At 57.4% G+C, this 14,689-nt stretch overlaps 2 protein-coding genes across 7 annotated transcripts in view; both read right to left on the reverse strand.

Annotated features, from left to right (window-relative positions):
* Nucleotides 1-7,513, reverse strand: part of WIZ (WIZ zinc finger) — a 65,025-nt gene extending 57,512 nt beyond the window's left edge. For all 4 annotated transcript variants that reach the window (XM_085534366.1, XM_085534365.1, XM_085534364.1 and 1 more), the window contains exon 1: nucleotides 7,307-7,513. The gene's annotated coding sequence lies outside the window, so the exon portion shown is untranslated. The remainder of the gene's footprint in view (nucleotides 1-7,306) is intronic.
* A 2,571-nt stretch (nucleotides 7,514-10,084) lies between these two features.
* The window catches only part of RASAL3 (RAS protein activator like 3), a 35,836-nt gene continuing 31,231 nt past the window's right edge, over nucleotides 10,085-14,689 (reverse strand). For all 3 annotated transcript variants that reach the window (XM_085534340.1, XM_085534339.1, XM_085534338.1), the window contains exons 17-19: nucleotides 14,568-14,689; nucleotides 13,056-13,131; nucleotides 10,085-10,335 (exon numbers count right to left, since the gene is read on the reverse strand). The exon at nucleotides 14,568-14,689 is cut by the window's right edge. In XM_085534340.1, coding sequence (XP_085390466.1) covers nucleotides 10,186-10,335; nucleotides 13,056-13,131; nucleotides 14,568-14,689 — 348 coding nt within the window. In that variant the 3' untranslated portion in view covers nucleotides 10,085-10,185. The remainder of the gene's footprint in view (nucleotides 10,336-13,055; nucleotides 13,132-14,567) is intronic.

Consider the following 14,689-nt stretch of genomic DNA (forward strand, 5'->3'; position numbering starts at 1 on the left):
GAGTTGGGACGGCACTGAGTTGGGATGGTGTTGAGTTGGGACGGCGTTGAGTTGGGATGGGATTGAGTTGGGATGGGATTGAGTTGGGATGGCGTTGAGTTGGGACGGCGTTGAGTTGGGATGGCACTGAGTAGGGACGGCAATGAGTTGGGACGGCACTGAGTTGGGACGGCACTGAGTTGGGACAGCACTGAGTTGGGACAGCATTGAGTTGGGACGCCGTTGAGTTGAATGGTTTTCTCCCATCCCAGCGTTCCCTTTAAAGCTCCTTCCTTTTCCTTACTTGCACAGCTGCAGTGCTGGGATGGGAAATCCAACATCGGGTTGGGATTCAGCTTTTCAGTCCGGGATGATCCCAAATGGGTTCCATTGCGATGTCAGCATTGGGTGATCCCAAATGAGGACACTGGGTTCCATTGCGATGTCAGTATTGGGTGACCCCAAATGAGAATGTTGGGTTCCACTGGGATGTCAGTGTTGGGTGATCCCAAATGAGGACGTTGGGTTCCATTGCAATGTCAGTGTTGGGTGATCCCAAATGAGGACGTTGGGTTCCATTGCAATGTCAGTGTTGGGTGATCCCAAAAGAGCCCCCCCCCCCCATAATCACTGTGGTCCCCACCATAGAGGCCTGCGGGCTCCCACTCCTCATTAGCAGCCATTTGTTAATGGGGGATGCTTGGGATAGAGGGTCTCCGGGTGGGCAAAGCAAAACTGAACCAACCCAAAGTGGAGGGAGGGGGGTTAATAGGTCCAAATCCCCCCCCAGCCCCATGTCACCCTAACCCTAACATGTCACCCTAACCCTAAGATGTCACCCTAACCCTAACTCTATCTCATATCACTCTGCCCCATTCTAACCCCCCAACACAGTCCTGGAGGGGGTGGGGGGTCCACCCCACATGACCCCCCCCCCCCCCCCCACCTTAACCTCCACCTCCACCCATATCAGCACAGCCTCCCCCCACCCCATTACCCCACGGCCACCTGCACCCCATCAACACCCTCCCCCCATCACCATTTGGGTCCCCATACTATCGTAGTCCCCCTATAGAAACACTTGGCCTCCCACTTCGCATACCCCCCCCACACACACATAGCCCCCCCATTGTCCCCCCCAGGACAACTATGTCCCCCCCCCAGCCCCCTCCCATTACCCCAAACCCTTCCACTCCCCCATATCAGCACAGACCCCCCCCCCACCCCTTTTCCCCTCCCCAGTGCCCCCCCCACATCCCCACTGTCACCTGTGCCCCTCCATCACAACACCTGCACCCCCCCCCACCCCCAAGTCTCTCCATTACCCCCAGCACACCCCCACTGCCCCCCCCCATTCCTAACCCAAACCCCCCAGCATCCGAGACCCCCATCTCAGAACTGACCTCCAAGACACCAAACTGTCACTTCTCCCCCTTACGACCCCCCCACAAACACAGACTCCTCCTCACCCCCCCCTCCCCCCCCACCATCCCCATTACCCCTACAACACCCTGACATTGATACCCATTGATAACGCCCCCCCCCCCCCCAAGCAGCCCCCTCCCCTTTGTAACCTCCCTTGGACACTCCCCCATGCCCCCCCCATCTCAGCACAACCCCTCGTGTCCCCTCACTGTCACAGTCCCCCCCAAAACACTCCCCATCCCATGTCATCACAGCCACCTGTGCCCCCCCAGTGCAACCCCCCATAACCCCTATGATACCTGCACCCCCATTGCCACCTGAGACCCCACAAACCCCCTGTGCCCCCCACCCAGACTCAGACCCCCCCATATCTCATCACAGCCCCCATATCCTTCACATACCCCCCCCAATACTCCCCCATGTCATCACTGCCACCTGTGCCCCCCCAGCACAGCCCCCCATAACCCCTATGATACCTGCACCCGCATTGCCAGACTCTGCCCCCCCATCTCATCACAGCCCCCTGTGCCCCCATATCCTTCACAACCCCCCCACGTCATCATTGTCACCTGTGCCCCCCCCGACCCTTTACTCCTATAAACCCCCCCTTACTGTCACACCCCCCTGACCCCCCCATAACCCACCCCACTGTCCCCCCCCCCATAACCCCTATGATACCTGCACCCCCACTGCCACCTGAGACCCCACAAACCCCCCGTGCCCCCCACCCAGACTCAGAGCCCCCCATATCTCATCACAGCCCCCATATCCTTCACAAACCCCCCCCACCATGTCATCATTGCCACCTGTGTCCCCCCGACCCTTTACTCCTATAACCCCCTCCCCTTACTATCACACCCCCCTGACCCCCCCATAACCCACCCCACTGTCACCCCCCCCAATAACCCCTATGATACCTGCACCCCCATTGCCAGACTCAGACCCCCCCCATATCTCATCACAGCCCCCATATCCTTCACACCCCCCCCAATACTCCCCCATGTCATCACTGCCACCTGTGCCCCCCCACTGTCACCCCCCCATAACCCCTATGATACCTGCACCCCCATCACCACCTGTGCCCCCCCGACCCTTTACTCCTATAACCCCCCCCCTTAATGTCACATCCCCCTGACTCCCCCCATAACCCACCCCACTGTCACCCCCCCAATAACCCCTATGACACCTGCCCCCCCATTGCCACCTGAGCCCCCACAAACCCCCTGAGCCCCCCACCCAGACTCAGACCCCCCCATATCTCATCACAGCCCCCATATCCTTCACAACCCCCCCCCAATACTCCCCCATGTCATCACTGCCACCTGTGCCCCCCCCAGCACAGCCCCCTATTACCCCTATGATACCTTCCCCCTCATTCCCACCTGAGCCCCCACAACCCCCCTATGCCCCCCACCCAGACTCTGCCCCCCCCATCTCATCACAGCCCCCTGTGCCCCCAAATCCTTCACAACCCCCCCACATCATCATCACCACCTGTGCCCCCCCCGACCCTTTACTCCTATAATCCCCCCCTTACTGTCACACCCCCCTGACTCCCCCCATAACCCTCCCACCCCACTGTCACCCCCCCCCATAACCCCTATGATACCTGCCCCCCCATTGCCACCTGAGCCCCTACAAACCCCGAGCCCCCCACCCAGACTCAGACCCCCCCATATCTCATCACAGCCCCCATATCTTTCACACCCCCCCCAATACTCCCCCATGTCATCACTGCCACCTGTGCCCCCCCAGCACAGCCCCCCATAACCCCTATGATATCTGCACCCCCATTGCCAGACTGACCCCCCCCATATCTCATCACAGCCCCCTGTGCCCCCAAATCCTTCACAACCCCCCCACGTCATCATTGTCACCTGTGCCCCCCCGACCCTTTACTCCTATAAACCCCCCCTTACTGTCACACCCCCCTGACCCCCTCATAACCCTCCCACCCCACTGTCCCCCCCCATAACCCCTATGATACCTGCACCCCCATTGCCACCTGAGCCCCCACAAACCCCCTGTGGCCCCCATCCAGACTCAGACCCCCCCATCTCATCACAGCCCCCATATCCTTCACAAACCCCCCCCACCATGTCATCATTGCCACCAGTGCCCCCCCGACCCTTTACTCCTATAAACCCCCCCTTACTGTCACACCCCCCTGACTCCCCCCATAACCCTCCCACCCCACTGTCCCCCCCCATAACCCCTATGACACCTGCCCCCCCATTGCCACCTGAGCCCCTACAAACCCCGAGCCCCCCACCCAAACTCAGACCCCCCCATATCTCATCACAGCCCCCATATCTTTCACACCCCCCCCAATACTCCCCCATGTCATCACTGCCACCTGTGCCCCCCCACTGTCACCCCCCCATAACCCCTATGATACCTGCACCCCCATCGCCACCTGTGCCCCCCCGACCCTTTACTCCTATAACCACCCCCACCGCTGTCCCCACACTGTCACACCCCCCCAAACCCCACCATAACCCACCCCACTGTCACCCCCCCCATAACCCCTATGATACCTGCACCCCCATCGCCACCTGAGCCCCCACAACCCCCCTATGCCCCCCACCCAGACTCTGACCCCCCATCTCATCACAGCCCCCTGTGCCCCCATATCCTTCACAACCCCCCCACGTCATCATTGTCACCTGTGCCCCCCCCGACCCTTTACTCCTATAAACCCCCCCTTAATGTCACCCCCCCCCATAACCCTCCCACCCCACTGTCCCCCCCATAACCCCTATGATACCTGCAGCCCCATTCCCACCTGAGCCCCTACAAACCCCCCATTGCCCCCCACCCAGACTCAGACCCCCCCATATCTCATCACAGCCCCCATATCCTTCACAAACCCCCCCCACCATGTCATCATTGCCACCTGTGCCCCCCAGCACAGCCCCCCATAACCCCAATGATACCTGGGCCCCCACAACCCCCCTATGCCCCCCACCCAGACTCTGCCCCCTCCCCATCTCATCACAGCCCCCTGTGCCCCCATATCCTTCACAACCCCCCCACATCACCATTGCCACCTGTGCCCCCCCCGACCCTTTACTCCTATAATCCCCCCCTTACTGTCACACCCCCCTGACTCCCCCCATAACCCTCCCACCCCACTGTCACCCCCCCCATAACCCCTATGATACCTGCCCCCCCATTGCCACCTGAGCCCCTACAAACCCCGAGCCCCCCACCCAGACTCAGACCCCCCCATATCTCATCACAGCCCCCATATCCTTCACACCCCCCCCAATACTCCCCCATGTCATCACTGCCACCTGTGCCCCCCCAGCACAGCCCCCCATAACCCCTATGATACCTGCATCCCCATTGCCACACTCTGACCCCCCCCATATCTCATCACAGCCCCCTGTACCCCATATCCTTCACAACCCCCCCACATCATCATCGCCACCTGTGCCCCCCCCGACCCTTTACTCCTATAAACCCCCCCTTAATGTCACACCCCCCTGACTCCCCCCATAACCCCTATGACACCTGCCCCCCCATTGCCACCTGAGCCCCTACAAACCCCCCATTGCCCCCCACTCAGATTCTGATCCCCCCCATCTCATCACAGCCCCCTGTGCCCCCATATCCTTCACAACCCCCATATCACCATCACCACCTGTGCCCCCCCCGACCCTTTACTCCTATAAACCCCCCCTTACTGTTACACCCCCCTGACTCCCCCCATAACCCACCGCACTGTCACCCCTCCCATAACCCCTATGATACCTGCACCCCCATTGCCAGACTCAGACCCCCCCATATCTCATCACAGCCCCCATAACCTTCACAACCCCCCCCTCAAATACTACCCTCATGTCATCATTGCCACCTGTGCCCCCCCACTGTCCCCCCCCCATAACCCCTATGATACCTGCACCCCCATTGCCACCTGAGCCCCCCCATATCTCATCACAGCCCCCATACCCTTCACACACCCCCATATCACCATCACCACCTGTGCCCCCCCGACCCTTTACTCCTATAACCCCCCCCCACACACACACACACTGTCTCACCCCCCCGTACCCCCACATAACCCACTAACCCCACTGTCCCCCCGTCCCATAACCCCTATGATACCTGCCCCCCCATTGCCACCTGAGCCCCTACAAACCCCCCATTGCCCCCCACTCAGATTCTGACCCCCCCCATCTCATCACAGCCCCCTGTGCCCCATATCCTTCACAACCCCCCCACATCATCATCGCCACCTGTGCCCCCCCCCGACCCTTTACTCCTATAAACCCCCCCTTAATGTCACACCCCCCCATAACCCCCCCATAACCCACCCCACTGTCACCCCCCCAATAACCCCTATGATACCTGCCCCCCCATTGCCACCTGAGCCCCCACAAACCCCCTATGTCCCCAAACCAGACTCAGACCCCCCCCATCTCATCACAGCCCCCATATCCTTCACACCCCCCCCAATACTCCCCCATGTCATCACTGCCACCTGTGCCCCCCCAGCACAGCCCCCCATAACCCCTATGATACCTGCACCCCCATTGCCAGACTGACCCCCCCCATATCTCATCACAGCCCCCTGTGCCCCCATATCCTTCACAACCCCCCCACATCATCATCACCACCTGTGCCCCCCCCGACCCTTTACTCCTATAATCCCCCCCTTACTGTCACACCCCCCTGACTCCCCCCATAACCCTCCCACCCCACTGTCACCCCCCCCCATAACCCCTATGATACCTGCCCCCCCATTGCCACCTGAGCCCCTACAAACCCCGAGCCCCCCACCCAGACTCAGACCCCCCCATATCTCATCACAGCCCCCATATCTTTCACACCCCCCCCAATACTCCCCCATGTCATCACTGCCACCTGTGCCCCCCAGCACAGCCCCCCATAACCCCTATGATACCTGCACCCCCATCGCCACCTGTGCCCCCCGACCCTTTACTCCTATGACCCCCCCCACACACACACACTGTCACACCCCCCCGTACCCCCCTATAACCCACTGACCCCACTGTCACCCCCCCCATAACCCCTATGATACCTGCCCCTCATTGCCAGACTCAGACCCCCCCAATCTCATCACAGCCCCCATATCCTTCACAACCCCCCCACGTCACCATTGCCGCCTGTGCCCCCCCCGACCCTTTACTCCTATAAACCCCCCCTTACTGTCACACCCCCCTGACCCCCCCATAACCCTCCCACCCCACTGTCACCCCCCCCATAACCCCTATGACACCTGCCCCCCCATTGCCACCTGAGCCCCTACAAACCCCGAGCCCCCCACCCAGACTCAGACCCCCCCATATCTCATCACAGCCCCCATATCCTTCACAAACCCCCCCACCATGTCATCATTGCCACCAGTGTCCCCCCGACCCTTTACTCCTATAACCCCCTCCCCTTACTATCACACCCCCCTGACCCCCCCATAACCCACCCCACTGTCACCCCCCCCATAACGCCTATGATACCTGCACCCCCATTGCCACACTCTGACCCCCCCCATATCTCATCACAGCCCCCTGTGCCCCATATCCTTCACAACCCCCCCATATCACCATCACCACCTGTGCCCCCCCGACCCTTTACTCCTATAAACCCCCCCTTAATGTCACACCCCCCTGACCCATCCATAACCCACCCCACTGTCCCCCCCCCATAACCCCTATGATACCTGCACCCCCATTGCCACCTGAGCCCCCCCATATCTCATCACAGCCCCCATATCCTTCACACCCCCCATATCACCATCGCCACCTGTGCCCCCCCGACCCTTTACTCCTATAACCCCCCCCCCACACACACACACTGTCACACCCCCCCGTACCCCCCACACCCCACTGACCCCACTGTCCCCCCCGTCCATTCCCCCCCCCCCGTTCCCGGTACTCACCCCCCGCTCAGCTCCGTGCCGTTCCGCTCCTCTCTGGGCTCCTCCTCGGTGTCCGTTCTCCCCCCGGCGGGGCCATGGTCCCTTTAAATCCCCCCCCGGTTCCCGTGCCGGCCCGGTTCCCCCCCACTCCTCCTCTTCCTCTTCCTCCTCCGCCGCCGCTCCTGGCCCCGTTCGGGCCGCTCCCCCTCTGACCCCCCCCCACCCCCCCACACTCCGGCGGCCTCCGATGACGTCACGCGGCCCGACGCCGCCATCTTGGGGGCGGTGAACCGAGCCCCAGCGCCGCCTCCGCTCCCACGGCCGCCATCTTGGAGCCGCCATATTGGGGCCGCCATCTTGGAGAGGCCCCCCCCTCCCTTTCCCCCCCCCCAGGGATCCCCGACGCCCTCTGTAGGCCGAGTGTCGCGCGTTTATGACGTCACAGCGCCGCCATTTTGTTTTTCCGGAGCTAGCTGCGCGCTGTGATGACGTCGCGCTCTGGAATTGGCCCAATGTGATGACGTCACGGAGGTGTTAGCGCCGCCATGTTTGGGGTGGCGACCTTCCACACTGTGGGGCAACGCGGCGCGTAGTGATGGCGTCATCAAAGCGCGACGGCGCTGTAGCGCCGCCATCTTGGAGGCGGCGAACCGAGCCCCAGCGCCGCCTCCGCTCCGACCGCCGCCATCTTGGGGCCCCCCTTTGCCCCCCCGGGATCCCCGCCGCCCCCTCCGCCCTCCCTAGGCCGGGTGTCGCGCGTTGATGACGTCACAGCGCCGCCGTACCGAGCCATTTTGTTTTCCGGGCCTTTGAGGCGCGCTGTGATGATGTCACGCACTGTGATCGGCGCAATGTGATGACGTCACGGACATGTTGGTGCCGCCATGTTGGGGGTGACGACCTTCCACACGGGGGGGAGGGGGGACGCAGCGCGTAGTGATGGCGTCATCAAAGCGCGACGGTGCTGTAGCGCCGCCATCTTGGGGGGCGCGGGGGGATGGGCTGTCAGAGGGGGATCCGCCGTCACATCCCCTCCATCAAGGGGCTCATAGGGGCCCGTCAGCGGGTCCTGATGGTCTTATGACCCACTGGGGTCCCTATAGGGTCCCATCACCCACCAGAGGGTCCTTATGTTCTTAAGGCATCACTGCATTCCCTATAGGGTCCCATCACCCACCAGAGGGTCCTCATATTCTTATTACTTACTTCAGTCCCTATAGGGCTCTGTCAGCCCTAAAACATGGTCCCATCACCCACCAGTGGGTCCCTTATAGTCCTATGACTCACTGCAGTCCCTATAAGGTTCTGTCAGCCCTAAAGCATGGTCCCATCACCCACCAGTGGGTCCTTATATTCCTATAACACACTGGGGTCCCTATAGGGTTCTGTCACCCACCAGAGGGTCCTTATGGTCTTAAGGCATCACTGCATTCCCTGTAGGGTTCTGTCCCCCCCAAACCATGGTCCCATCACCCACCAAAGGGCCCTCAGGATCCTATGACTCAATGGAGTCCCTATAGGGTCCCTTCACCCCCAAACCATGGTCCCATCACCCAGCAGAGGGTCCTTATAGTCCTATAACACACTGGGGTCCCTATAGGGTTCTGTCACCCCCAAACCATGGTCCCATCACCCGCCAGTGTGTCCCTTATAGTCCTATAACTCACTGGGGTCCCTATAGGGTCCCATCACCTGCCAGAGGGTCCTTATAGTCCTATGACTCACTGCATTCCCTATAGGGTTCTGTTCCCCCCAAACCATGGTCCCATCACCCACCAAAGGGCCCTCAGGATCCTATGACTCAATGGAGTCCCTATAGGGTCCCTTCACCCCCAAACCATGGTCCCATCACCCGCCAGAGGGTCCTTATAGTCCTATAACACACTGGGGTCCCTATAGGGTCCCTTCACCCCCAAACCATGGTCCCATCACCCACCAGTGTGTCCCTTATAGTCCTATGACTCACTGCAGTCCCTATAAGGTTCTGTCAGCCCTAAAACATGGTCCCATCACCCTCCAGAGGGTCCTTATAGTCCTATAACACACTGGGGTCCCTATAAGGTTCTGTCACCCCCAAACCATGGTCCCATCACCCGCCAGTGGGTCCCTTATAGTCCTATAACTCACTGGGGTCTCTATAGGGTCCCATCACCCGCCAGAGGGTCCTTATAGTCCTATGACTCACTACATTCCCTATAGGGTTCTGTCCCCCCCAAACCATGGTCCCATCACCCACCAAAGGGCCCTCAGGATCCTATGACTCAATGGAGTCCATATAGGGTCCCTTCACCCCCAAACCATGGTCCCATCACCCTCCAGAGGGTCCTTATATTCCTATAACACACTGGGGTCCCTATAAGGTTCTGTCCCCCCCAAACCATGGTCCCATCACCCACCAGTGGGTCCCTTATAGTCCTATAACTCACTGGGGTCTCTATAGGGTCCCATCACCCACCAGAGGGTCCTTATAGTCCTATAACACACTGGGGTCCCTATAAGGTTCTGTCCCCCCCAAACCATGGTCCCATCACCCACCAGTGGGTCCCTTATAGTCCTATAACTCACTGGGGTCCCTATAGGGTCCCATCACCTGCCAGAGGGTCCCTTATAGTCCTATGACTCACTGCATTCCCTATAGGGTTCCGTCACCCCCAAACCATGGTCCCATCACCCACCCCAGTGCCCCCCATGTCTCTTCCCTACAAGTTCCCCGTGGTTGGGGCCAAGTTGACCCTACAAACAAACAAGATGGCGCCGGGTCAGAGCCCAGAGCCCTGCCAGAACCCAACCAGCACCGAGTCCCAGCGACACCAACAGTCTTTATTCCCAAGGGACACAAACCCATCAGGGATCAGGATCAGTTCCTCGTGTTCACGGCCTTGTTGTGGTGCCACCCCATGTCACACACTGGTGGCCTGTCCTTCATCCCCACCCTCATCCCATCTCGGTGCCGCTGCCCCCCGTCCCGTCCTGCTGGGCCGACCCAATAGTCGGGCAATGGCGTCCTGCAGCTCCCTGTGCTCCTTCTCCAGCGCCACCAGCCGGCTCTCCTGCATGGGATGCATCGTTACTGCTATATGGACCGACCCTTATCCCTATATCCATGGTCCCAATGTCTTACCCAATCATATGGACCACAATATGGCCCTACCCTTATCCCTATATCTGATCATATGGACCACCATATGGACCGACCCTTATCCCTATATCTATGGTCCCAATGTCTTACCCAATCATATGGGCCACAATATGGCCCTACCCTTATCCCTATATCTGATCATATGGACCACCATATGGACCGACCCTTATCCCTATATCTATGGTCCCAATGTCTTACCATTGCTCTGCCCCGATCATATGGACCACCATATGGACCTACCCTTATCCCTATATCCATGGTCCCAATGTCTTACCCAATCATATGGACCACCATATGGACCTACATTTATCCCTGTATCTGATCATATGGACCGCCATATGAACTGACCCTTATCCCTATATCCATGGTCCCAACGTCTTACCCAATCATATGGGCCACCATATGGACCTACCCTTATCCCTATATCCATGGTCCTGGTGTCTTACCATTGCTCTGCCCCGATTATATGGACCACCATATGGCCCTACACTTATCCCCGTATCTTATCCCTATATCTATGGTCCCAATGTCTTACCCAATTATATGGACCACCATATGGTCCTACCCTTATCCCTATATCTGATCATATGGACCACTATATGGACCTACCCTTATCCCTATATCTGATCATATGGACCACCATATGGACCTACCCTCATCCCTATATCTGATCATATGGACCACCATATGGACCGACCCTTATCCCTGTATCTATGGTCCCAATGTCTTACCCAATCATATGGACCACCATATGGCCCTACCTTTATCCCTATATCTATGGTCCCAATGTCTTACCATTGCTCTGCCCCGATCCTATGGACCACCATATGGTCCTACCTTTATCCCTATATCTATGGTCCCAATGTCTTACCCAATTATATGGACCACCATATGGACCTACCCTTATCCCTATATCTGATCATATGGACCACCATATGGACCGACCCTTATCCCTATATTCATGGTCCCAATGTCTTACCCAATCATATGGGCCACCATATGGCCCTACCCTTATCCCTATATCTATGGTCTTGGTGTCTTACCATTGCTCTGCCCTGGTCATATGGGCCACCATATGGACCCACCCTTATCCCTATATCCATGGTCCTGGTGTCTTACCATTGCTCTGCCCCGATTATATGGACCACCATATGGACCTACCCTTATCCCTGTATCTGATCATATGGACCAACATATGGTGTCCTACCTTTATCCCTATATCCATGGTCCCAATGTCTTACCCAATCATATGGACCACCATATGGACCTACCCTTATCCCTGTATCTGATCATATGGACCACCATATGGACCGACCCTTATCCCTGTATCTGATCATATGGACCACTATATGGACCGACCCTTATCCCTATATCTATGGTCCCAATGTCTTACCATTGCTCTGCCCCGATCATACTGACCACCATATGGACCTACCCTTATCCCTATATCTATGGTCTCAATGTCTTACCCAATCATATGGACCACCATATGGTCCTACCCTTATCCCTATATCTGATCATATGGACCACCATATGGCCCTACACTTATCCCCGTATCTTATCCCTATATCTCTGGTCCCAATGTCTTACCCAATTATATGGACCACCATATAGGCCTACCCTTATCCCGGTATCCATGGTCCTGGTGTCTTACCATTGCTCTGTCCTGATCATATGGAGCACCATATGGCCCTACCCTTATCCCTATATCTGGTCATATGGACCACCATATGGTTTCCTACCTTTATCCCTATATCCATGGTCCCAATGTCTTACCATTGCTCTGCCCCGATCATATAAACCACCATATGGACCTACCCTTATCCCTGTATCTTATCCCTATATCTATGGTCCCAATGTCTTACCCAATTATATGGACCACCATATGGACCTACCCTTATCCCTATATCTGATCATATGGACCACCATATGGCCCTACCCTTATCCCTATATCTGATCATATGGACCACCATATGGACTGACCCTTATCCCTATATCTATGGTCCCAATGTCTTACCCAATCATATAGACCACCATATGGACCCACCCTTATCCCTATATCCATGGTCCTGGTGTCTTACCATTGCTCTGCCCCGATCATATGGACCACCATATGGCCCTACACTTATCCCCGTATCTTATCCCTATATCTATGGTCCCAGTGTCTTACCATTGCTCTGCCCTGATCATACTGACCACCATATGGACCTACCCTTATCCCTATATCTATGGTCCCAATGTCTTACCCAATCATATGGACCACCATACGGACCTACCCTTATCCCTATATCCATGGTCCTGGTGTCTTACCATTGCTCTGCCCCGATTATATGGACCACCATATGGCCCTACACTTATCCCCGTATCTTATCCCTATATCTATGGTCCCAATGTCTTACCCAATCATATGGACCACCATATGGTCCTACCCTTATCCCTATATCTGATCATATGGACCACCATATGGCCCTACCCTTATCCCTATATCTGATCACATGGACCACCATATGGCCCCCTACCCTTATCCCTATATCTATGGTCCCAATGTCTTACCATTGCTCTGCCCCGATCATATGGACCACCATATGGCCCCCTACCCTTATCCCTATATCTATGGTCCCAATGTCTTACCATTGCTCTGCCCCGATCCTCGCTGGCCTTCAGCCTTTCCAAGTCCTTCTTGCGGGTCCCTTCAGCTGCCGTCAGCCTAAAGGAAAGCAGGGGAGCCCCATAGATTGGGGACATGGAGGATATGGGGGTGTTGAGGCTTTGGGGATTTGGGAACAGCACAGATTTGGGGACACTGAGGCTTCGGGGATGCCCAGGATTTGGGGCCATGTGGGTTTTGGGGTCATAAGGGCTGTTGGGACATCAGGACTTTGGGGACACCAAACACTTGGGAACACCACAGCTCTGGCTAAGTCAGGTTTTGGGGGATATCAGGGTTTTGGGGTTACCCAGGCTTTGGGGACATTAAGAATCTGGGGACACCTGGGTTGTGGGGACAACGAACCTTCAGGGACCCCTGGGTTTGGGGATGTGGGGTCTTTGGGGACCGCTGGGTTGTGGGGACATTAAGACTCTGGGGACACCTGGGTTGTGGGGACAACGAACATTCAAGGACCCCTGAGTTTTGGGGACATTAAGGCTCTGGGGACACCTGGGTTGTAGGGACAACGAACCTTCAAGGACCCCTTGGTTTGGAGATGTGGGGTTTTGGGGACCCCTGGGTTGTGGGGACAATGAGCCATCAGATACCCCTGTGTTTTGGGGACGTGGGGTCTTTGGGAACACCTGGGTTATGGGAACAATGAACCTTTAAGGACCCCTGTGTTTTGGGGACGTGGGGTCATTGGGAACACAGGGTCTTTGAGAACCCCTGTGTTTTGGGGACAACGAACCTTCAAGGACCCCTGGGTTTGAGGACATTAAGACTCTGGGGACACCTGGGTTGTGGGGACAATGAACCTTCCAGGACCCCTTGTTTTTGGGGACACGGGAGCTTTGGGGACACCTGAGTTTTGGGGACAACGATTCTTCAAGGACCCCTGGGTTTTGGGGACATTAAGGCTCTGGGGACACCTGGGTTATGGGAACAATGAACTTTCAGGGACCCCTGGGTTTGGGGGACATGTGGGTTTTGGGGACACTGAGGCTTTGGGATGCCCAGGATTTGGGGACATGTGGGTTTTGGGACATCCAGGACTGAGGAACATGTGGGTTTTGGGGTCACTAAGGCTTTGGGGACACCCAAGATTTGGGGACATGTGGGTTTTGGGGACATGGGGGCTTTGGGGATACCCAGGATTTGGGGACATTAAGATTCTGGGGACACCTGGGTTGTGGGGACAACGAACCTTCAAGGACCCCTGGGTTTTGGGGACGTGGGGTCTTTGGGGACCTCTGTGTTTTGGGGACATTAAGACTTTGGGGACAGCTGGGTTTTGAGGACAACAAACCTTCAAGGACCCCTTGGTTTGGGGGACACGGGGGCTTTGGGGAACCTGGGTTGTGTGGACAATGACCCTTCAAGGACCCCTGTGTTTTGGGGACAATGACCCTTCAAGGACCCCTGTGTTTGGGTACACGGGGTCTTTGGGTACACGGCGTCTTTGTGGACCCCCCCCCCTCGCTGACACCCACCTGGCCGCCATGTTGCCCATCCTGGCGCTGCCCTCCTCCATCTGTAGGCGCAGTGTCTCCAGCAGCTCCCGGCTCCGTCCCTGCTCCTCCTTCATCCCCCGCTGCTCCCCCTGCAGCTCCCC

The sequence above is a fragment of the Coturnix japonica genome, unplaced genomic scaffold (assembly GCF_054131305.1).
Source record: "Coturnix japonica strain WE unplaced genomic scaffold, WE-NBRP24 Scf081, whole genome shotgun sequence".
Classification (NCBI taxonomy): Eukaryota; Metazoa; Chordata; class Aves; order Galliformes; family Phasianidae; genus Coturnix; species Coturnix japonica.